This window comes from Garra rufa, chromosome 6 (assembly GCF_049309525.1).
Source record: "Garra rufa chromosome 6, GarRuf1.0, whole genome shotgun sequence".
NCBI classification, from domain to species: domain Eukaryota; kingdom Metazoa; phylum Chordata; class Actinopteri; order Cypriniformes; family Cyprinidae; genus Garra; species Garra rufa.
In genome coordinates this window covers 7,563,200-7,590,271 of record NC_133366.1, presented here as the reverse complement: position 1 = coordinate 7,590,271, position 27,072 = coordinate 7,563,200, and the positions used below count along the sequence as shown (strand labels likewise).

Here is a 27,072-nt window from a genome sequence, read left to right as displayed (position 1 = left end):
GTTTTCGAAAGAAAAACACTCTGATAAAGTACTTTTAAAGCAGTGAAGTAAAAATACTTCACTACTGTCCCCCTTTGTTGAAAACAGCGGAGAAGAAATTCTTCAGGTTTCTTTGATGAATAGAAAGTTCAGAAGAACAGCATTTATCTGCAATAGAAATCTTTTGTAACATTATAAATGTCTTTATCATCACTTTTGATCAATTTAAAGCATCCTTGCTAAACAAAAGTATTAATTTCTATCATTTCTTTCCCAAAAATAAATAAAAATATTTATACTAACTCCAAGATTTTGAATGGTATAGTGTATAATGTTACAAAAGCTTTTTATTTCAGATAAATGCTGATTTTTGGATCTTTCTATTTATTACAGAATCCTGAAAAAATGCTCAACTGTTTTAAATATTGATGATAATAATAATAATAATAATAATAATAATAATAAATGTTTCTTAAACAGCAAATCAGCATTTTGGAATGATTTCTGAAGGATCATGTGACTGAAGACTGGAGTAATAATGCTGAAAATTCAGCTTTACGTCACAGGAATAAATTATATTTTAAAATATATTCAAAATAAAAAATAGTTATAGTTATTAATATTTCATAATTTTACTGTTTTTCCTGTGGTTTGGTTCAACTAAATGCAGGCTTTGTGAGCAGAAAAGATAAAAAAAAAAATGTTCAAAAACTTTTGACTGGCAGTGTATAACTATGCAAAAACTATGCAATTAATATTATTAAATAATGCAAATAAAATTTGTATACCACGCATGGTTCTAATAGATCAACGACTAACATGGCTTATGCCTGAAATGTTATTTATAATATACTACTTAGCTAGATTTGGAAACAGCCTACAAGTAACACGCAAAACCAACCACACTATTTAGGTTCACTGTGGCTTTATTAACAATAAAAAGTGCCACGTTTTAAAAGATCAAGCATGCCACAAGAGTTTCCCCATCAGTATATTTCTTTGCCGCAACGAGGGCCCTCTAAACACTCACTCACTCACTCACTCACTCACTCACTCACTCACTCACTCACTCACTCACTCACTCACTCACTCACTCACTCACTCACTCACTCACTCACTCACTCACTCACTCACTCACTCACTCACTCACTCACTCACAGATTAGGCACTGGAGCCCACAAATGTACAGTTTGAGAAGTTTTGATACCAAATAAAAGGTTAGGCACTTTTGAACCGGACAGAACGAGTGTTAAATAAAGTGGTACATGGATCCTTCTGAACAGAAACCCACCGTCAATAACAAGAGCTCACGGCTAAACAATACATGATTGAGAAACAGTCTCCATTCACACCAACCAATCACAGGCCTCGATTTATTCAAATGAGCACTGGAGAAGAGGCAGGGCTACAGTAATACTGTGGATGTTGGAGAAACAGAGTTAATGCTCTAGACTGCATGGACAACTTACAATAACTGAATCTTTTAGAAGAATTCTTTCATTTTAAGACTTAAAGGAAAAGTTCACTTCCAGAACGAGATTCGCAGATAATTTACTTACTCCCTTGTCATCCAAGATGTTCCTATCTGTGTTTTACAGTCGTAAAGAAATAGTTTTTTGATGATTTCTCTTCATATAGCGAACTTCTATGATGCCCACGAGTTTGAACTTCCAAAATGCAGTTTAAATGCAGCTTCAAAGGGCTCTAAACGATCCCAGCCGATGAAAAGAAGAGTCTTATCTAGTGAAACGATTGGTTATTTTCTAAAACAAATTACAATTTATATACTTTTTAACATCAAACGCTCGTCTCGTCTAGCTTTGTGTGTATTCCAGTTCAAGACAGTTAGGGTATGTTGGAAAACTCTCATCTCATTTTCTCCTCTAACATCAAACTCATCCTGCATCACCGTTTTACCTTTTTTTGTAAAGAGCGTTTGACCTTTGTTGCGCATTCACTTTATAAACACTGGGTTGGTATTTCTGCAGCGATGTAGGATGATTTTAAAGTTGGAGGAGAAAATGAGATGAGAGTTTTTCAACATACCCTAACTGTCTTGAACTGGAATACACAGTTCATGCAGAGCTAGACAAGATGAGCATTTGAGGTTAAAAAGTATATAAAATTTCAATTTTTGTAGAAAACAACCATACGTTTCACTAGATAAGACTCTTATTCCTCATCTGGGATTGTTTTCAGCCCTTTGAAGCTGCATTTAAACTGCATTTTGGAAGTTCAAACTCGGAGCACCATAGAAGTCCATTATATGGAGAGAACCTCAAAAAAACTTTCTTTACAACTGAAGAAAGAAAGACGTGAACATCTTGGATGACAAGCGGATGAATAAATTATCTGTACATTTTTGTTCTGAAAGTGAACTTCTCCTTTAAGGTTTCTCTAATGACTTTAAACTTCGTTTTAAATGACTTTTCATAATTTAGTATAACAGGGCTCTAGGAGTCAGTGTAACCAATATCCTAAGCATTTTTTGTAATAGTTTAGGCTTAGAATTTAAAGATGTATATCATATAAAGTAGACTTCATTTAAACAGTCAGATTCTCCCAATAAACCTGGGCTTTTAATCCTCCAGAGTTTTAATACTTCAGCTCAACAACCCTGAACATGAAAACCAAGAGCAGCCATTAAAATCATTTTTTGTTGATGGGGAAAAAGTTGAGAGAAAGCCAGCGAAACCCTTTTTAGTTCTAGTTCTCCAACCGGCCGTTGTCACCTTAAAGCTTTATGTGAAACAAAAACAAAAAAACAAACATGATTGATCAATCAACGACAAAATCGATTAAAATAAATAATCATTCCTTGATTCCTCTGACCGTGATTAAATAATTCAGCAATAATAATAAAAATAATAATAATCCGACAGAATTGCACACGAATGGAAAGTTGCACTGTAGTGGCGGTACTGAAGGAGGCACTGAGGACGCGTCTCCGCTTTACGACAACAACAAACATATTCCCCACAATTGATCAACCACTCAAGCTTGTCCTGATTTGGTCTCCACAAAAAAATCCTGTTAGCACAGAAGTCTACATCACAGGTGAGCCTCCGGCACGTGTGTGTGGTCTGGGAGCGCGAGGTGCTGCTGGATCGCTCCGGTGTCACGGAGGTATTAAAACAAACAAGACCTCGAGTCCTGAGTCTGTTTATCCACTGACCTCGCGTCCTCCTCAGATTCAGGGGCGGAGCCGGTCACCGTGATGGTAGGTGTGACGGAGAGGCCTGATTGGCCGGAGCGAGCTGTCCGTCATCACCTCTTCTGCTCCCAGATCTCTGGCATGTTTAAGTCCAGATGCTCCAGAGAGCGCAGCGCCTGCACGTTCTCAGAGTAAAACGCCACGTCCACCATCACCAACCTGCAGAGACAGAAAGACGATGGGCAAATGTCATGAAGAACTGCACAGAATGAAAAGAAAATGTTCTAAAGGAGTAATAGGAAATAATAGTAAAAATTTTATTACTATAAATAATACATTAAATAAATAAAAAAAGTAACATTAAATACATAATTTAAATTAATAATAAATTAATAAAATAATTAATTGAAATTCAATATAAAGATTAGATCAATATATAATAAGATTGATAGAATAATAATACTATAAACAATATATATTATAAACAATATTAGAAAAATATATAGTTTTAATTTTGATTATTATTTTGCATATACACACACACACACACACTTAAATATGCACATGCACACATTTTTTTAGATTGTTAATTTTATATATATATATAAAAATTTATTAAATATTAAAATTACAAACACATTTTTTGTGGATAAAATAAGACAATAAAATAAACATACTAAAAATAATATTAAAAAATATGAATAAATTAGTTATTGTTATATTAGTTTATTTGTGTGTGTGTGTGTGTGTATGTGTGTGTATAAATATATATGTATATATAAATAAAGTAGTAATTTTGTAATGTCATTTTTATATACTTTTTTATTTATTACAGTGTTATATATACAAATCTAAATAACTTAGTATAAAAAAAGTATATTTCTAGGTATTTATAAATTATTTTTTAAAAACACTACTATATTTGTAAATTATATATATTTAAATTACATACGCAATTTATATATGTGTGTGTGTGTGTGTGTGTGTGTGTGTGTGTGTGTGTGTGTGTGTGTGCGTGTATTTTTATAATAATTTTAATAATTAATAATTTATACACACATTTAAATAATTATTATATAATGATTTAATATTTATATGCATTTATAAACATAATTTTTAAAATAGAAAGTAAACAGTATATATTATTTTCTATAAAATAAAAATTATATATATTTATTTATTCCTCATAGTCACTGGTGTTTCTCATTGCTGTAACACAGAGAAACACACACTCACCCATTCTGAGGTCCGCCATCATTGACGACTCCCAGTCGCGCTAACTGTCTCTTCAGATGCAGCTTAAAGCTGGCATTTATCCTGAGGAACAGCATCTACACACAAACACACAATAAACACCATTAGTTCCTGGTTTCGGTTCACACTGACAGCTCAAAGTTCGAGTGCAGCATCTCACCTGCGTCTGCTCCTCTGGTAAGAGTTCACAAATGGCCTCGTGCATTTTGGCCATCTGTTTACACACGTTACGCAAACACGCAGACGGCATCGGCGCCTTCACCTCATACTGCAGAGAACAAACTCGCTTCAGCCTCAACAAACCACAATAATACTAGAGAGATATCACAGAGGGTCAAACCCACCTTAGACAGAGCTTTCTCAAACATGCTGTCCATGATGGCCACTAGTTTAGCAGAGATTTCTGAGATGTGATCATTGTAGTCCTGAAGACACAGTAAACACAAAATTCTTTCAAGGACTTTTCAAGCACTACTTTTATTATTTTCAAAGACTTCAAACAGAGATCTCACTTATGTCTTCTATTTCATAGAAATAAATAAATAAAAATAACTTGCAAAAATTAGCACATGTGAAGTACTACTACTAAAGTATTAAAGTATACTACACTTTTACTATACCACAGTTAATTTTCTTAAGGGATTTGTAGGTGTATAAATTCTTTTTTTGCTTTGTAACTGTACGGCCTTAATGGTTTGATGTTTTCTACTATTTAAAAAAAAAAAAAAAAAGAGATCGCAAAATCACTTAAATTCCAATGTGGATCAAACGATTTGTGATCCAAGCTCCAAAGTTTCGATCTAAATTAAATGATTCACGATACAAAATTCCAAACCAAATTAAAAGATTTGCGATTTGCAATTTGAAGTCCTGACCTGAAACATATGATTTTAATAATATGATATAATACATATTAATATTAATACATAAGTTACTTAATATTTATACTCATAATATATTGATATAAAAATTATATATAATTATAAAACATTAACTACTAATTATTTATGTAAATTGTATATGTAAATTATATATATAATTTTTATATTCAATAATTATCATAATCGTATATTTATAGGTATTTATACGCATAATAAAAAAAACTACATTATATATGTAAATTATATATATATATATATATATATATACACATACATACACACACACACACACACACACACACACATATATATGTATGTGTGTATATATGTGTGTGTGTGTGTGTGTGTGTGTGTGTGTGTGTATATATATATTTACATATCTACATTAAATATGTAAATGATACATAAAATTTTTAAATGATATACATAATATATACATACATATATTTATTACACTGTAATATATATCTAATACACTGTTATATATATATATATATATATATATATATATATATATATATATATATATACACACACACACACACACACACACACACACACACACATACTAATACTAAATAATAATATTTAAATTATAACTGTTGTATTTATATGTATTTATAAACAATTAAAAAAACAAAATAGAAATTAATTACAGTATTTTCTATAAAATGAAATTAATAGATTTTATTGATTTGGTTCATCTGTTCCTCTTTTCGCATCTTCAGCCATGTTCCATAACACTTTCAGTACTACTACTTGCTTAGATTGATTGTTTTCTGACATTAACTGAAATAAGCGATAAAGGTATGATGCTTTATGAATTGCGTGAATTTTGCGTGAAAACATATGTGCTTATTGACCAAATCAAACACTTTTTTCATTGATACATTGTCTTTCAATAATTAAAGCACTTTTCAAGTACCTCTTCAAGAATGTTGCTATTTTTTAAAGGGTCTTCCAGGCCTTAAATTTCAAATTCAACCTTGTACGAACCCTATGTAAGGATGTTTACCTTGGTGATGTGGCCAAAGTGTCTCAGTATGCTGTACTGTTTGGGCTGCAGTCTGGTCTCAAAGTGCGCTCTGATTACAGGGATGTAGTGAACCACCAGCTGAAGACAGCGAGAAGCCAGAGCTGAGGACAGACACACTCAGATTTAGGGCTGCGCTTTAGCAAATGCCATCACGTTCTACATTTGAGACGTCATCACGTGTGTTTTCTTACCCAGGTTTCTGGTGGTGATGGTTTTCAGGCCCACCACCTGCAGAGCTCCTGCCCCCAGCACCAGCTGACAGCTGCGAGAGTTGAAGTGCTGTTGCCACAGAAACAAAGCACAACCTGTCAATCAAACGATGCCACGGTGCAGCCTGCAGCTGAAACTAAACCTGAAACGAACTGAATGTCACACACAGACACACACCTTAAGCAGGTCGGCGAGGCGAGTGAGGATGTCAGTGGTGATGGAGGGAATGTCGTTCACACACTGACAGTACTCCAGAATCATTCGGATCAGCAGCAGCACCGTCCTGCCAGAGGACACAAAGGTTAATAGGGACAAGAGAGAACTTGCCAGTGAAATGTAAGTTTCAGTGATGAAAACTCACCCGACCACTGCATACTTCTGCCCATCGACACACAGAAACTCACTGGGCTTCCTGTCCTCAGACCCTGAAACACACAAAATACATTTACTACTCTCAGTTAAACGTCAATAATACACTGCAATAATAAAGGACGCAGGTATGTGCTTGGCAAAGCACAAAAAAGAAAGAAAATTCAACCTTCCACCCTCTATTTTACTGTAAAAAAAAAAAAAAAAGTATACAAAAAATGTTTTTTTATTACTTTATCATCATTATTATTATTGTATATAATAATAATAATTATAATTATTATAATAACTCCCTACTTTACAGTCAAATTAAACATTTATTATAAACCAACAAAACGATTGTTGTTGTTATAGTTTATAAAAAACGAATTATTATTATTATAATTATTATTATCAGTATGTTTAATAATTTAATATGGAGAAAAACAAAAAATTCAATTACTTTTTTAACTTAAACTGGAATAATACACTGCAATAGCAAAAAACTTGAACCACCACATATTGTACTGTACAAATAAAGTAATAAACTATTATTATTATCATCATTATTATTGCAGTAAATAATAACAACAACAACTCCCTACTGTATATTAAAACAGATTGTTGTTGTTGTTGTTATAGTTCATAAAAACATTATTATTATTAGTAGTAGTAGTATTACTATTATTGTTGATTAATTTAATAATACAGAAATAACACAGTATAATAGCAAACAAAAATTACCACCGCGTATTGTACTGTAAAATAGAAATGCTATACAAGAATATTTTAATTATTTATTATTTATATATTATCATTGATTAAATTATTTTTTCATATGGAAATCCAGACAAATATGGAGAAAAAAAAATCACATCGCTAAAAATACAATTACATACTATTATAAAATAGTATTATGAAAAAATAATAATATTACTACTAATAATAAATAACAACAACAATTATTATTATTATTAATACTGTTAAAAACAATAACAATAACAATTTATTATTTTATATATTTTTATTATTAACTTTAGTATTATTAGTAGTATTTTTCTTGTTAAATAATTTAAAAATCACATCCCTGAGAATACCATTATATACTATGATAAAATAGTATTATATAATAATAATAGTAATAATAACAATTATTAGTACATTATTATTAATAATGATGATAATAATAATGTCAAAAATAATAAGTAGTATTCTATGGTATAATATAATTTTTTTCAATTATAAATGTATAATATGAAAAATTTTATATTATAAAAAATACTATTATTATATATAATAATAATTATAATTCATATTATTATTATTATTAAAAAGAACAATAATAATGTAAATTAAAACTATCATAACAATATTTTTTTATTATTTATATATTCGTTTTATGATGATAATTATTATTGCATAGTACAATAACAATTGATTTAAAGGGGCTATATGCAATTTTCTGAAATTTTGTGGCCAAAAAAACGGAACTTCTCTTCCTTTCTGCTCGCTGTCGCACACTTCACAAGTCATCCGCTGCAAAGAAGTCAACATTATGTTTACAGAGGTAAGAACAGTCAAATACATATATCGTTTGAGAAACTAAGTTTGTTTGCAATATATATGACACAACAAAATGCACAGTAGTGCTTCGGAGTTATATAGTAATAGTGTTTGTATATTTCAGTGTTTGTTTAGAACAGTGTGAGTGTTTTATAAATCGTAATGTAAAATGAAGATAACGTGTCACAAAATGTCAAGTGTTCTCTTATCAAAACGTTAAACGTGTAGCTGACAAACTACACAAAAAATTTATACATTAAATAAATAAATAAATAAACCCAAGGGCGCACAGCCCTGAAACATTCGTAGACTATTAAAAACACAATCTGAGCATTGTCCTTGACCACTTATTATACACAAGTAGCTTACTATCACCAAGTATGAAAGACATATACATACTACTATTTAGCAATATTTATTGACGACATGTTAATGTCTTATTACGTGAAATATAACGCATCACACTTTACATCTTCAATTACCTCTTATTTTGTGTGAGGATATAGAAACAACAAAAAATATAATGTAGCTTTACATGGCAATATAATAAATAATGCATCAGTTTTATATAGCGCTTTTCTAGACACCCAAAAAGACTTTACATTACTGATGCACTATTCATTCACTCACTTTCATACTTGGTGATTATAAGCTGCTTATTAGTGTTGTATATATGTTTATATAGTATAAATATAAGCTACTTATTTTTAGCTACTGTTGGTGTCAGAGTTGTCCTGGGTCTCTTCTGTGTATTCGCACAATCCATTGCACTGCTTGTGAGTGTAGGCTAATTGCTGACTAGCGGTGGTGGCAGAGTGATCTGAAACGTTTAATATGAACGCGCTTGACGTCACATCCGCAGACAGCACGCGAAAAATCAGATTTTTTTTCCCCTCAGAATTGAGATATAAAAGCAAAATTGTGAGTTATAGTCTAATTTTGAAGGGAAAAAAGACTAATATGTTCTCAGAATTGCGAGTTTATATCTCACAATAAGTTAGAAATATATAAACTCACAATTCTGAGGAAAAAAGTCAATTACAAGATATTAACTCACAATTATGAGAAAGAAAGTCAAAATTTCCAGTTTATATCATGCAATTCTGAGAAAAAAGTCAGAAATGAGAGATTTTGTCTTGCAATTCTGACTTTATAACTCGCAATTGCCAGTTTTTAATCACAAAATTCTGATGTTATTTCTCAGAATTGTGAGATATAAACTCTCAATTGTGAATTATAAAGTCCAATTCTGATGTTCTCAAAATTGCGAGTTTTTAACTCACAATAAATTACAAACTCGCAATTCTGAGAAATAAAGTCACAATTGCGAGATAAAAACTTGCAATTCTGAGATAAAAAGTCAGAATTGTGAGTTTATATCTCACAATTCTGACTTCATTACTCACAATTGGGAGTTTAAATCTCATAATTCTGAGAAAAAAGTAAATTGTGGGATAAAAAGTCACTATTATTTATTTTTTATTCAGTGCCAGAAACTGGCTTCCACACAAATTCCCATTATTGTAATGCAAAAAAGGTTATTCTCTAATTAGTAGTGATTTTCATTAATATCAGGGTGAATTTCCAGTACATTTCATTACAGTATTACATTAATCCGACCCGACAGAAAATAGGAAAAGTAGGATACAGGCTTATAGGTGCACCCACTGTGAGCTGACAAGGCGTCAGTATGCTCATCAGGAGATGTTTGAGTCATAAACGTTTATTTTGGGGGAAAAGTTGCATATAGCCCCTTTAAAAAACAATACAGAAATGAATAAAAACATAAAAAGCAGATCCCTGAAAAATAAATTAATTATACCCAAATAAACCAGAAAAACAAACTGCACTAATAAATGATGTTGTAGCACCTGTGGGTTTGCGTTCAGGCAGTGTGATGCGTCCGTCAGCGATGGAGTCGACCAGATCCTGAAACTCAGCCGGGACCTCGGCCTGCTTCCACCGCTCATTATCCAGCAGCAGACTGCACACACATGACCAACCGTAACTCATTCAGTTCTGACTGAAAATCTCTTTCATTGAAAGCATGAGCGCAGGTGTACCTGAGTTTAGTCTTGCGCTCCTCGTGGAAGCGCTGCACGAAGCGGTTGGCTTGACTCTGCAGCGCCCCCCTCAGGCTCATGCTGCGCCGGACGCACAGCTCTTCAGTGTCTTTGACGAACGACTCCACCGCCTGACTCAAACACACGAACTCTGACGAGCTCAAGCGCTCCAGAGAGCCGTCCTGCACAACCAGACTGGCATTAACAGCTGTGTTTCGTAATTACAGCCTAACGTCAGAGTTACGTCTCTCACTCATGTGGAGGATGACTTGTTATGTTTAAAGGAATTAAGTGGTTTAACAGAATTGAAAGCAGTGATCAGATAAAGCGATCAAACTGGTTCAGGTGTGTCGTGTGTGTGCTTTTACCTTGGCTCGCGTCATGAGCACTTTAACGCAGCGGTCGTGACTGACGTCTGACGCCGTGTACAGCAGCTCCTGAACGTTATTGGCCACCCGACCCAACTCCAGATCAGACGGCATCACGTCCTCACTACTGACAGACAAAAGAAAAACATTACCAGTATTTTCACAGCCGGTGAATTAAGTCTCTTTAAATGTGAGGCTTATTCACTGTCACACAGGTTTTTAAAGGATTTTAAGGAGGTCATATAAGGGGAAAAAAATTAAGTACATGTCTAGTTTATATTTCACCCCATAAACAAAAATAAACTTTAAATTTAGGCTTTTAAAACCACTACAATTTTTATTAATTGTAACATAAGCATACTTATGGCCAAATGTATGGAAGCCCATTAGTGCAAAAAAAAAAAAAAGAATTGTGGAATATAAACTGCAACTGCATGTTATAAAGTCAGAATTATGAGATATAAACTTGCAATTGTGAGTTATGAAGTCAGAATTGCGAATTCTGATGTTTCATTTGTGTGAAATAAACTCACAATTGTGAGAAATAAAATATTGTGAGACAAAAATATGCAATTCTGACTTTTTTTCTTGCATTTGCGATTTTTTTCCCCTCAGAATTGAGATATAAAAGCAAAGTTGTGAGTTATAGTCCAATTTTGAAGGGAAGAAAGGCTAATATGTTCTCAGAATTGCGAGTTTATATCTCACAATAAGTTAGAAATATATAAACTCACAATTCTGAGGAAAAAAGTCAATTACAAGATATTAACTCGCAATTATGAGAAAGAAAGTCAAAATTTCCAGTTTATATCATGCAATTCTGAGAAAAAAGTCAGAAATGAGAGATTTTGTCTTGCAATTCTGACTTTATAACTCGCAATTGCCAGTTTTTAATCACAAAATTCGGATGTTATTTCTCAGAATTGTGAGATAAACCCACAATTTTAAATTAGAAAGTCCAATTCTGAGAGAAAAAGACTGATGTTCTCAGAACTGAGTTTATACCTCACTATAAATTATAAACTCGTAATTCTAAGAAAAAAGGTCACAATTGCCATTTTATTTTTATGCAATTCTAATAAGATCTCAGAAATGTGAGTTTTTGTCTTGCAATTCTAACTTTGTAACTTACAATTGCCAGTTTATATCACACAATTCTTGTTATTTCTCAGAATTGTGAGATATAAACTCGCAATTGTGAATTATAAAGTCCAATTCTGATGTTCTCAAAATTGCGAGTTTATAACTCACAATAAATTATAAACTCGCAATTCTGAGAAATAGTCACAATTGCAAGATAAAAACTTGCAACTCTGAGATAAAAAGTCAGAATTATGAGTTTATATCTCACAATTCTGACTTCATTACTCACAATTGGGAGTTTAAATCTCATAATTCTGAGAAAAAAAGTCAATTGTGAGATAAAAAGTCACTATTTCCTCACTGAGTTATTTTTTATTCAGTGCCAGAAACTGGCTTCCATACAAATTCCCATTATTGTAATGCAAAAAAGGTTATTCTCTAATTAGTAGTGATTTTCATTAATATCAGGGTGAATTTCCAGTACATTTCATTACTGTATTACATTATAATTTACTATATTATTATACTACATTATGATTATACATGTTCTGTCATTGTTCATATTGTTCTGTCTTATTGTATTATTTTTTACATGTGCTAAATAAAGTCACAAAGTATGCAAAATATAATTTTTTTAATCTTTTAATATTTATGAAAGACATATTTTCTGCTCACCAAGGCTGCATTCATTTGATTAAAAAACACAGTAAAAACAGTAAAATTGTTAAATATTTTTACTATTTAAAATATGTGTTTTCTATTTGAGTATATTTTAAAATGTAATTTATTCCTGTGATGTAAAGCTGAATTTTCAGCATGATTACTCCAGTCTTCAGCATCACATGATCCTTCAGAAATCATTCTAATATGCTTAATTGCTGCTCAAGAAACATTTCTGATTATTATCAGTTGTGCTGATTAATTTATTTGTCTAAACTGTGTTATGTTTATTTTCTGAATTATTTAATGAATTTAAAACAGCATTTATTTATTATCTTATTATATTCGATAAGTCCAACGCAAACTTCCTGAATAGAAGTATTGATTTCATTAATCCTAATGTAAATCTTATTGACCCTAACTTTTGAACTGTAGATATGCTGTATACAGTTAGTCCTCTGTAACCCAAACTCACAGTGCAGCAGCGCCCCCTATGGGCAGGGAGGAGGTAGTGTTGGAGTTGTGTTCCCTGCTGGAGGAAGATTCGGTGGTTGCGGAGGCCGAGTCGCTCCCGCAGGCCTCTGTGCGTGTCTGCGCTCTTGTCTGCGCGTGCGCTGCCGCATTACTGCGCTGCTCTGCTTCATTCAGCGCATCGCTGATGAAAAGCCCCTCGTGAGTGAGGTATGCAAGCTCCGCCTCTCCTGAGTGAAGGGCGGAGCCTCCAGACTCCTCCTCCTCTTCGTCCTCATTGGTCCTGTTGTCAGAATGATTCGTTGCTGAGGAAACATCTGCTAACCGACTCCTCTGGCTGCTGTCCAGCACTTCCAGCACCACGTTGCGGATAACGCTGAGCGTAGCCTGAAAAAAAAACACAACAACAAACTTGCTATGTGTTTTGAACTAGACTAATGGAATTTTTTTTTTAAATCATTTTGGATAAAAGCGTCTGTTAATTGATTAAATTTAAATGTAAATAAAATATAATAAACATAAAAACCTAAAACAAAATTAGAAAAGCTACCTTGGACAACAACTGAAATAAAACAAGGCTAAGAACTAAACTAAAAAAAAATCCATTTACTAAAAAAGCTAAACAGAAATACATAAAAAAAAATGACAAAAGCACATAACAAATTTACTAAAACCCAAACTAAAATTAAAATGAAAACTAAAAATATTAAAATAAAATATAAATATTAGATGCAAAACTTAAACAAAAATTATACATTTTAACTAATTAAAAGTTTACATTGAAATGACTAAAACTGAAATGAAAATCTAATTATGCTACATGAAAACAAAACAAAAATGACAAAAGCACATAAAATGACAAAAACTATAACTAAAACTAAAACAAGAACTGCAAATGTCAACAATATTAGATGAAAAACTAAACCTTGATGTTTAGAAAATTGCTTTAGCAACTAGCATCTGCTAAATGATTCAATGTAAATAAAATATTAATATAAAAATTATAAACACAAAAACCTAAATCAAAATTAGAAAAGCTATCTTGGACACTAACTGAAATAAAACAAGGCTAAGAACTAAATTTAAAAAATCCACTTACTAAAAAAGCTAAACAGAAACGCGTATATAAAAAAAAAAAAAAGCACATAAATTTACTAAAACCCAAACTAAAATATTAAAATAAAATATAAATATCAGACGAAAAACTGAAATAAAAATCTAATTATGCTACATGAAAACAAAACAAAAATGACAAAAGCACATAAAATGACTAAACTAAACTATAACTAAAATTAAAATTAAAACAAGAACTGCAAATGTCAAAAATATTAAATGAAAACCTAAACCTTGTATTTAAAGAAAATTAATAATTTTGCTTTAGCAACTATTGTCTGCTAAACGATTAAATGTAAATTAAATCTTAATATCAAATAATAAAATAGAAAAGCTACCTTGGACACCAACTGAACTAAAACAAGGCTAAGAACTAAACTAAAAAAAAAAATCTACTTACTAAAAAAGCTAAACAGAAATACATATATAAAAAAAAACTACATAAAAAACTATACAAAACTATACTATACATATACATAAAACTATACATATTAAAATAAAATATAAATATTAGATGAAAAACTTAAAGGACAATTAAAAATTACAACAACCTAAAAGTTTACATTGAAATTACTAAAAAAAAATTATGCAAAAAATTGCAAATATCAAAATAAATTAATTTATTAGTTAATTGTGAAATGAAAAACTAAACCTTGTGCTTAAAGGAAATTGATAATGTTGCTTTAGCAACTAAAACCAATAACTTTAAGTTAAAGTACTAAAATGATTCAACTGAAGCTAAATAGAAATATTAAAAATACAAAAACGACAAAAGAACATAAATGACTAAAATGAGAACATACAAGTAGGTTAATTCAAAATATGAATACTGTAACATTTTATAGTGGGGATATAATACTAAAATGACAGATCCTCACATGCTATTAATCCAGTAATTATTCAATTAATCCATCACTGTTATGAAACAACCACATGCTCTATGAGAAAGATAATGCGCTAGATCTAAGATGACTACGCAGCTCTTTGGCTATTGTTTAACATCATCTAATTTCCTGTGTGGCCTAGATGACATCAGACAAAACAAAAGTGGTTTCAAAGGCAGAACTAGTACAGTTGATGCAATTATGAAACCTATAACAGAAAAATAAGACCAGGGGGGTGTTCCATAAAACAAGTTTACCAAATAAGCCAGGCTTATTTCAGTTAGTCTGACTTATTGTCACTTGATTTGGCTCAAAATAAGTCAGACTAACTGAAATAAGCCTGACTTATTTGGTAAACTTGTTTTATGGAACACCCCCCTGGAACATCTATTTAAGCTCCTTTTGATGTTGTGTTGACACAGAGATGCCTCCTGAATGTTTTGTCAGGGATTTGCCACAAATGAATGACGTTACCTTGATTCTCTTAAGGAAAAGGATGAAGTGTTCAAAGATATCCAGCAGCAGATCAAACCACTGATGAAACGTCATCAAGCGCATCTGCTCATGAAATCTACATCACACACAAACACACACACAGTCAGCTGTGATTATCAGTGCTGCCAGATTTATAATATATATATTATATTAGTATTTAATTTATTCTGTGATCAAAGCTGAATTTTCAGCATCATTACTCCACTCTTCAGTGTCACATGATCCTTCAGAAATCATTCTAATATTCAGATTCATTACTTTTATTATCAATGTTAGAAACTGATGCGCTGCTTAATACTTTTGTGGAACCTGTGAAACTCAGGATTCTTTGCTAAATAAAATTTTAAAAAGAACAGCATTTATTCAAAACAGAAATCTTTTTTCAGTCAATTTTTTTTATCAATTCAACACATCCTTGCTGAATAAAACAGCTAATTTCTTTCAAAGACAGGAAGAAAACAAAGATATACAGACCCCAAACTATTGTTACAAAATATTAATAAATTCTGTTCTTTCGATTTATTAAAAGAATCCTGAAAAAAAGTATCAAAAACTGGTGCCAAAAAATATCAAGCAGCTGTTTTTAACATTGATAATAAATCAGCATATTAAAATGATTTCTGAAGGATCATGCGACGCTGAAGACTGACGTAATGGCTGATGAAAATTCAGCTTTGCATCACAGAAATAAATTATATTTTAAAGTATATTAAAATAGAAACCACTATTTTAAAAAGCATTAACATTTCACAATATTACCATTTTTTCCCTGCATTTTTAATTCACAGCTTTGATGAGCAGAAAAGTCTTCTTTAAAAAGCATTAAAAATCTTACTCATGTCTCATATATATATGTGTGTGTGTGTGTGTGTGTGTGTGTGTGTGTGTGTGTGTGTGTGTGTGACCCTGGACCACAAAACCAGTCATAAGGTTAAATTTTACAAAACTGGGATGTATACATCACATGGTAATGTGCTTTCTATTATAAATAAGAATATATAAATATATATAAAAAATATATAAATAAGCTTTCTATTGATGTATGGTTTGTTAGGATAGGACAATATTTGGTCGAGATACATCTATTTGAAATCTGGAATCTGAGGATGCAAAAAAATCAAAATATTGAGAAAATCACCTTTAAAGTTCTCCAAATTAAGTTCTTAATGCATATTACTAATCAAAAATTACATTTTGATAGGTTTACATTAGGAATTTTACAAAAAAATCTTCATGGAACATGATCTTTACTTAATTTCCTAATGATTTTTGGCATAAAAGAAAAATCTATAATTTTGACCCATACAATGTATTTTTGGCTATTGCTACAAATATACCCCAGCGACTTAAGACTGGTTTTGTGGTCCAGGGTCACATATATATATATATATATATATATTTATATATATATTACTCATATATAACTCACTTGACAGTGTCTGCATCGATTTCACTGATCTGTGACACGGACTTCACAACACACTGAAAGGAAAAAGAGAGAAATCATAAGAAACACTTATTTTTGATCTAATTTTTCTGCTCCGTTTCATGTTTTTAATCATGTAGCGTACCTGCCGTACAACGTTCTTGGCAGCGCGGATCATCTCCTCGCTGTAGATGTCCAGGAAATCCAGCTTCCTCTGTCTCAACAGACCAAAAACCAGAGACTGCAACCGATCCTGTAATGAACAAACACACACACACCTAAGTTTATAATCACATCATGAGCAAATTAAAACATCACCCGTAACGCATGCAGCTGAGATTGGCTTGATTCGATTCCTAATGACAATAAATCAGATTTCACTGTCATCGTCTGTGGTTTTCTACTTTCATTAAGGAAATTAAACTCAGGCGGCGGTTTAGTCGGCGTGGGATTCGGAGCATTATGTGACCAACCTTTCCTGACGCCGCAGGCTGCTCTTTGACCTGCATGAGAAGATCTCACACTGTAAACCTCAAACCAACACTGGCCCACATCCAACACAAACATGACCTGATTCACAGAGCACAGACTTATGGTTGGATTCATCGGGTTGCATTGATTTCACACCTGGAAACTGGAAACCACTCTTGTGGCCTGCTTCAAACAATGTTCAACGTTGGCATTTACTTGCAAGTTCAGTTTCGCATTTGAGATGACATGACGGAGATAGAAAAAATCTGCACCACTGCCAGAGTTTTCAAGTGACAAAAAAAAAAAAAGTTTTTCAAAGGTTTGGGGTCAGTGAGTGTTTGTCTTAAATTATTACTTTGATTTAAAAAGGATGCATTGAATTAATCAAAAGTGGAAGTAAAGACATTTATAATGTTTTCAATGTTCTAATGTTCTAATATTAGAATATTAGGATGATTTTGAAGGATCATGTGACACTGAAGACTGGAGTAATGATGCTGAAAATACAGCTTTGCATCACGGAAATAAATAGCATTTTATAATATAGTCAAACAGAAAACAGTTATTTTAAATTAGAATAATATTTCACAGTTTTACTGTTTTTACTGTATTTCCGATCAAATACACTACTAGTCAAAAGATTTGGAACAATAAGATTTTTTACGTTTTTTAAAAGAAGTCTCTTCTGCTCACCAGGCCTGCATTTATTTGATTTTAAGTACAGCAAAACAGTACAATTGTTAAATATTTTTACCATGTAAAATAACTGTTTCTATTTGAATATATTTTAAAACGTAATTTATTCCTGTGATTTCAAAACTGAATTTTATCATAGTTACTCCAGTCACATGATCCTTCAGAAATCATTCTAATATTCGCTGCTAAAAAAAAACATTTATTATTAATGTTGAAAACACCTGAGTAGAATAGTTTTAGGTTTCGCTGATGAATAGAAAGTTCTGAAGAAGAATTTTTTTTTTTAAATAGAAATCTTTTGTAACATAAATGCCTTTATCATCACTTTTGATCAATTTAAAGCATTTCTTTTCCCCAAAAAATTATACTGATACTGACTTTAAGCTTTCAAATGGTAGTGTGTATAATGTTACAAAAGCTTTTTATTTCTGATAAAATTAAATTTAAAATTTTTATTAAATTTAAAAAAATAAATAAACAAATAAAAATAACAATAATGATTTCAACTAGTTGTTATAGCATTTTTTTCTAATTTTCTTAAACCTGGTTAATGTTACTAAGTAAAAACATAACTAAGTAAAAATATACATAATTAAAAAAATATATATAAAGGCATATTAAAATAAACTAATAAAATTACAAAAACAAACCAAATTACTTAAATTTACTTACTTTTAAAAACTGATTTTAAAATTAGCATACTGGCATTCTGGCATATATAAATAAAAATAATAAAATAAAAATAAAATAAATACATTAAATAATAATTAAAAATGCTGAAATCATAAAACAATAATAATTAAAAAAATTAAATGTGTTAGCTGATGTAAAATAAAATTTACCTGGGAAAATTTTTTTTTATATATATATATATATATATATATATATATATATATATAGTACAGACCAAAAGTTTGGACACACCTTCTTTGGGCAGACCTAAATCCAATAGAAAATCTTTGGATGGAGCTGAAACTCCGTGTTGCTCAGTGCCAGCCCCGAAACCTGACAGATCTAGAGAAGATCTGTATGGAGAAGTGGGCCAAAATCCCTCCTGCAGTGTGTGCAAACCTGGTGAAGAACTACAGGAATCGTTTGACCTCTGTAATTGTTAACAAAGGCTTCTGCCAAATATAAAAAAAAATTGATTCCAGTGATCAAATACTTATTTGACACAGTAATTCACAAATAAATTGTAAAAAAAAAAAAAAAAAAAAAAAAAAAATCATACAATGTGATTTCCGGATTTTTCTCTCACAGTGGAAATGCACCTTATGCTGAAAATTGTACACCCCTCCATGATTTCTAAGTAAGAGAAATTTGCAAAATAACAGGGTGATCCAAACTTTTGGTCTGTACTGTGTATATATATATATATATATAAAATAAACAAATAAAAATATATAAAGCCATAATAAAATAAATTTATAAAATTACAATTACAACAAAATTACTAAAGGATCTTTGATCTTTGGATATTTCCATTCATCAAAGAATCCTGAAAAAATGCCCTCAACTGTTTTAAATACTGATAATAATAATAATATTAATTAAAAATGTTTCTTGAGCAGCGAATCAGAATCAGAATGATTTCTGAAGAATCATGTGACTGGAGTAATGATGCTGAAAATTCAGCTTGAAATCAGAGGAATAAATGACATTTTAAAATATATTCAAATACAAAACAGTTATTTTAAATAAAGTAAAAACATTTCAAAATTTTACTGCTTTTGCACTACTTTGATTCAATCAAATGAAGTGAGCAGAAGAGACTTATTTAATAATATGCTCTTTAAGGAGGACGTTCTGTGCTGTGAGAGTTATGGTATGCTGTCACACAACAAAGAACTCTTTTATTTCAGAAGATAAAGGCACGTTTGATTCCTCAACACACGTGAAAGTTGTCTGACCTTTTCCACGACCTGACTGTCCTCCTCAAAGGGCCGATTGAGATCGCTCTGAGCGTACGTGGAGAAATCGGCCACCATCATCTTATCGATCAACCTCTCCATCTCACAGAGCTGAGAACCCAAATGTCTGCAGACAGAGACACAAACAACAGGAAATGAACGGCATGCCCACATTCTTATTCTTCTGTTCCTTGTTAGTACATTTCCCGGTAAACATATGTGTTGTTTGTGCACCTGAAGCTGTGAATTCCCTGCAGTTCCTGCTGCAGCACTTCTTTGGTGGTGGCGATGAGCTCCAGCGCTCCTACAAACTCTGAGGTGGAGAGGAGCAGCTGCACGGTGGGCTGCGTCTGGTGAACGGCGGCCATCAGCTTGAGTTTGTTGTGTAGCTTAACGCAGTTGTTGCGGGTCAGGGCGTCCCGTAGCGCTCGCAGCGGCCCGCGGCACATCACGCGGTCGATGGCGGCGGTGCGCGCGCGGAGCTTGGCCACGGCGTCGGCCGTTTCTCGCAGACGGTCCTGGAGCTCGTGCTGCGACGACATGGCGTGGAAAAAGGCGTCGGAGCGGAGAGAGATCTGCCGGGCGATGCTCACCTCCACCACGTCCAGATAGTGACTCAACTACAGACAGACAGACACACTTAGATCACATTTAGATCATTATGAGTCATCTTGGCAGACTATTCACTTTATTTGTATATTTGTTATATTATTTTTATTTGCTTAATGTTCATTATTATTTGTTATGTCTTAATTATAGGACTGTTTATGTTTCTTGAATGTTTAGGCTTCCTAAACAAATATTATATCATATAATTATTTATATTAAATAATAAAATATTATAAAATATTTCGAAATAATAAAAATGAAATAAATCATTTAAATAATAAATAAAAATAATAAAACAAAATATTTTATTTTTATTATAATAACAAATATTTGATTATTTTTATTATATTAAAAAATTATAAAATAAAGTTGTTACTTAAAGTAAAAAAGAATTTACCTGAAATAAAATAAAATTTAAAAATAATTATTTTAGCTAGTTGTTAAAGCATTTTTTCTTATTTTCTCAAATCTGGTAAAATTACTAATTAAAAAATAAAATAAATAATATTACAAAAAAAAGATGTTTTTTAATTTTAAAATTAGCATACTGACATATATATATATATATATATATATATATATATATAATTAAAAATAAAATAACATTAATAAAATAAATTAAATAGATAAAAATAATAATATTAGATATTTTTATTATAATAACTATTTATTTTTTATTATATTTTATTTTATTATATAATAAAACTAAATAATAAAAATAATAATTATTAATAATTAATTTCAGCTAGTTGTTAAAGAATTTCTTCTAATTTGCTCAAATCTGGTTAACGCTACATACTAAAATAACTAAATTAAAATAAATAAATATATAAAGGAATATTAAAATAAACTAATAAAATTACAAAAAAACAGAATTACTAAAGAAATTTAACAGATTTTAAAATGAACATACTGGAATTACTGGCATATATCAATAAAATTATTAAAATAAAATAAAAATAAATTAAATAATAAATAAACATAATAAAATAAATAAACACTGGATTTTTCAAAATATTAAACATTAGATTTTTCATAATATTACATATTAGATTTTTTTATAATAATAATAATAATAATAAAATGCATTTGGTAAATTTGTTTGTTTTAAAGTAAAATAAAATTTACCTGAAATAATAAAATTAAAAATAATTTCAGCTAGTTGTTAAAGCATTTTTCCTTTTTTTTAACTTTATGTACTAAAATAAATAAAAAGGCATATTAAACTAAACAAAAAAAAAATACAAAAAAAACAATTCAATAATTTAAAAACTAGCATACTATTTATTAAAAATAAATACATAAAAATAATATTAAAATAGCTTATAATAATAAAAAAGATTATAATAATAAATATTATAATAATGAAAATAAAATACATTTGTTAATCTAGTAAAATGAAATTTAGCCGAAACACATTTTTTTATTTAATTTCAGCAATTTGTTAAAGTTATTTTCTCATTTTAATTTAGTTTAAATTTACGTACTAGAATAATTAACTAAATAAATAAATAAAATGCATAAAGGTATATTAAACTAATAAAATTACAAAAACACAAATAAAAAAAAAAAACTAAAATTAAAATGAATTCAGGAAGTACAAAAATAAACGTTCAATTCAAAAAAAAAAAACTATAATAATATCTTATTGTTACTAGTGACGACTTATGGCACCAAATAATGACAGATCGCCACCTTTTCCTGCAATAATCGTGATGAAGCAACATCTCGGCTGTTCTTGCCTCCGGCGACGCTGAAGTGAGACCACGGCAACACGGCATTAAACGTGGCCGGATCATTCAGCACAAACTCAGGCTTCATGAAGATCTGGGGAGAAGCAGAGAGAAGAAAATGAACAGGCAAGGAAACTTCTGCCCTTTTAAAACAGAGAGCAACACTGACACAGATTAAAGCAGACTCCGATCCAGAAGAATTTTCCATTAATTTTCTCCACAGGGATTCATAAATCTCTTCCAGTAAGGATGAGAAACACCATTTGGCTTAAAACAGATCTTTAACGCAGATCTATATTTGAAGGAAGTCTCAGTGCTCACCGAGGCTGCATTTATTTGATCAAAAATACCAAAAAATCTGTAAAATTGTGAAATAATATTACAATTTAAATAACATTTTTCTATTTGACTATATTGTCAAATGTAATTTATTTTCAGCATCATTACTCCAGTCATTAGAAATCACTCTAATAAGCTGATTTGCTGTTCAAGCTTCACATTTTTGTGAAACTAAATGTGAATTTACCTTGGGCACCTGCTCCAGTTCAGCTCTGGCTTTATCTATAAGACAAATGAGCCACAAACACACATTATAGAAGCAAAACAGGCTCATCTGACATTTTAATTTTTGTTAAATCTCAGTAAAGCATACCATGATTATTGATGGTGGGCACTGTCAGATCGTCTTTATTCGGGCAAATGTTCCTGCAGCGCTCGTGAATCTTCTCTCTCTGAGAAACACAAACAAACAGTCAGCGTGAGATCCTTGTGTACGAGACCCTCGACAGCAACGTTTCCAAAACAGCAAAACAGAACCAGCTGACAACTTCTTGAAAAACGCAGAGCTCTTCTGAAGCGTCAGCGGTGGAAAACAAGAGTCAGTAACCTTCAGAAAACCACTGAGACAAACAGCCTGCCACCGTCTGGAGCCGAGCCCGAGTTGTCACGAGTGTGAGAGATAAACATAAGCAACGCAGACAAAATAAACACTTGTCCAGCTTAAGATCTGACAGGAAGCAGAACAAGACCCTCAGTGTCTATCAATGCACTGTGAGATGACCAACAACCCTAGTGAGATGCCTACTAAGACAGCAATCATTCGTGTGCTCTAGAAGCAAAGCTGGGTTTTGTTGCTTGTGTTATTCTTGTATATTATTACAGTATGTATTAATATTATGCTTTTATTATACATTTCCTCTTTAGTTTCCTCTGAAAATTAAACATTAGTTAAATTTATATGCTTTTATAATTTTTATTAGTTTTCTTTTTTAAATAAATAAAATTAAATTAAATTTATCTGAAATAAACTAAAATAAAAATTTAATTTCAGCTAATTGTTAAAGCATTTTTCTCATATTCTCAAATCTGGTTAACGTTATATACTAAAATTACTAAATAAAAATAAATAAAATAAATAAAAATTATATAAAGGCATATTTAAAAAAAAACTAATAAAAATGACAAAAACACAACAAAATTAGTTTAAAACAAAATCAAAGATTTTAAAATTAGCATACTGGCATATATAAATAAAAATAATAAAACACAAATAAAAAATAATAAAATAAAATAAAAATAACAAATCTTTTTGATTATTTTATTACAATAATAAAAATGATAAAATAAAGTTGTTACTTGAAGTAAAATAAAATTTACTTTAAATAAAATAGCAAAATTAAAATAAATAAATATTATTTAGGCATATATACAAAACACAACAAAATTACTTCAAAAATGTAACTGGTTTTAAAATTAGCATTCTGGCATTACTGGCATATATAAATAGAAATAATACAATGAAATAATACAAATTAAATAAAATAAAATAAAATAAATAAAATAAATAAATATTTTATTGACAATATATTAAATATTTAATTGAGTGTGCTATTTGATGCTTTTGACTATTAGCAGTATTATTAATATTCTATTATGGTATTTGTTAATATTTTCAGTTTAGTGGCAGCATTATTTTAGTAATATTTATATACTATTATGGTAATTATTAATATATTTTTATTTTCAATTTTTTTTGGTTTATATATATATATATATATATATATATATATAAAATTTTAGTACTTCAAATTAAACAAATTAAAAAAAAAATTCAGTACCTAGGAAACAATTCTAATTTTAAACACACAATATAATTTTATTTTAGTTAGCTGCCAAGGCAACATTTTTAATTTTCTAAAGTTTTTCAGCTTTTCTAAATGACCAATTATAAACATTTTGTAAAACAATTGTAACAGTTTGTTAACAATAAATTTGTTCCTATTAGAGCATCATAAGCATAAATCACGGTCAGATCATTCAGATTATGATGTGTGGTGACTGTTATGATCCTGTCTATGTAAGGCAGTTGACTAGGTTTTCTCTCTGTCTCAGTGTGTGTGAATAATTGAGAGCTGCTGTCACCTGAGCCGTCTCCTGCAGGTAGGAGCTGAAGTGTTCTCGGGTGATGTTGGGCAGGTAGAATGAAGGCATGACGTCGGTCTCAGTGAAGTCCAGGCCCCACGTCTTAGTGAAGAAGTCCGACTCTCGCTTGGCCAGCCTGGGGTCATTTAGGGCCGCGGGGAGGTTCACTTTAGAGTTATACACAGTCCAGCGGTGCTGGTCGGCCACAACGGACGGCCCGTCACAGAGACCACGACCCTCACCTGGACAGATGACAATAGCAGGGGTTTAGGAAGACTGATTTCATTTTTTACTACAAACAACAAATAAATTAAAAACAGGCTTTGAAAGCTTTGTTGACAATAACTAGAAGAAAAATTGTGACTTAAAAAAAATGTTTATTGAAATAAAATAAATATTATATACATATTAAAAACTACAAAATATCATTTCTATTTTTTTTAATTCTCATTGACTACAACTAAAACTAGTCAAATAGTTTTTGGTAAAAATGAAAAATTTGCCTTGACAAATACCTGTCTCTGAAATTAAATAAGTTTAACTTGCAGTACAAAAAAATAATAATAATAATAATAATAATAATATAAAAAAAGTGAAATAAAATTAATATTATATACATATTAATAACTACAAAATACATTTCTAAATTTTTCATTTCTCTAAAACTAGTCAAATAGTTTTTCGTAAAAATTACAAATGTTGACTCTGAAATAAAATTTAACTTGCATTACAAATGAAATTAAATAAATAAAATTAAAAGCATGAGAATAAAAAGAAATAAAACAATAAAAAAGGGTAACATTTAGGTTCATTAGTTAAAAAGTGCGACTTAAAAATAAAATTAAATAAAAATGAACTGAAATAAAATAAATATTAAATACATATTAATAACTACTTGAATAACTTTTCATTGACAACTAAAACTAGGCACATAGTTTTTGGTAAAAATAACAAATGTTGCACAAATAAAATAAAATAAAAATCTTTTTAGCTCAGTATAACCCGTAAAAAAAACAACAACATCCTTATTACTTGGAATGAAAGAAATGGTGGTACTTGACAATAAGGGTCATTCGTTAAAAATTAAAACTTAAAATAAAATAAATATTAAATACATATTAGAAATGTTATTTTGTAGTTTTTAAATTATTTTCTCATACAACTAAAACTAGTCAAATAGTTTTTGACAAATGGTCTCTGAAACCTAAACTTGCAGTACAAATAAAAAAATAATAAATAAAATAAAATAAAATAAAATAAATAATAATAAAAATAAAAAACAGGCGTTGGTGGTTCTGGGGCTGACTAAAATCAATGAAAACCATTAAAAAAATGCTTTGAATACTTAAATGTCAAAATAAACTAAAGTTATAATAATAAATACCAAACAGACATATTTTTAAAATGCTATTAACATGACAAAGCCCCAGCAAAATTAATACAACTTTAACAGAACATACGAAAAATAAATAAATAAATAAATTATACTACAATAAAACTGCTGTTATACAGAACAATAACTCAAAAACGTCTGATTACAATTAACTTCTTCAAAAGTGTAGAAAGTGGCCTTTCTAACAGGAAGAGCACATGGTTTCTCACCCGTGGGCTCTTTAGGGCAGACGTCCGGTAAGGAGCGCGGCGTCCGATAGTGTCTGGGGGCCATGGAAGGGTCCCTGGGCTTCCTGAAGAGCCCATCGCTGGTGCCGCCGCCTCCGCCGCTGGACTGAGGGATCGGAGACGAGCCCTGATTGGAGGACATCACTGCGGATCCCTCACATATGAGGCTGACTGGAAAGAGAGTGCAAGATCACACATCAACTTCCTGCCAGCACAGGAAGTACCTGTCCTTTAAGAGAAACGCACTGTTGCACAGAGGTGTGATATTAAATGAGATTCATTCAAAATTCCCCTAAACATGTCACACGGTGGTGTTATTGATATAATGAGCTAAACACCCATTCCGCCCACACAGAGTGCAAAAACATGTGAGTCAGAGTGGAAAACATAAAGAGGAAGATGATTTGATATGCACACACGCCTTGAACGTCCTGCAGCTGTGTGCGCAGCAATCTGAATCACTTTTAGCTGTTTGATCAGATACTCAGAGCAGATTTCGCCGCTGAGTGAGCAGATAGTGACAAACTGGATTTGGACTGTGATTCTGGACTAATGTTGAAGATGAGATCTGCTGCCAGAGCTGAGCCCGAGGGCTTACGAGCAGCGGATGAAGTCTGCTTTCTA

General features: G+C 30.9%; 1 protein-coding gene across 1 annotated transcript; it reads right to left on the bottom strand.

Annotated features, from left to right (window-relative positions):
• Positions 1-898: 898 nt before the first annotated feature.
• LOC141336535 (vacuolar protein sorting-associated protein 54-like) lies at positions 899-26,616 on the bottom strand. The gene is made up of 22 exons (XM_073842204.1): positions 26,431-26,616; positions 24,829-25,070; positions 23,060-23,138; positions 22,934-22,968; positions 22,370-22,501; positions 20,300-20,685; positions 20,066-20,192; positions 17,134-17,241; positions 16,992-17,044; positions 15,542-15,638; positions 13,075-13,457; positions 10,857-10,983; positions 10,489-10,670; positions 10,297-10,409; positions 6,876-6,939; positions 6,692-6,797; positions 6,496-6,583; positions 6,284-6,405; positions 4,732-4,812; positions 4,548-4,655; positions 4,370-4,464; positions 899-3,352 (listed from the first exon to the last, which is right to left on the bottom strand). The coding sequence occupies exons 1-22, from the start codon at positions 26,588-26,590 to the stop codon at positions 3,247-3,249; spliced, it is 2,994 nt and encodes a 997-aa protein (XP_073698305.1). The 5' UTR covers positions 26,591-26,616; the 3' UTR covers positions 899-3,246.
• Positions 26,617-27,072: the final 456 nt, after the last annotated feature.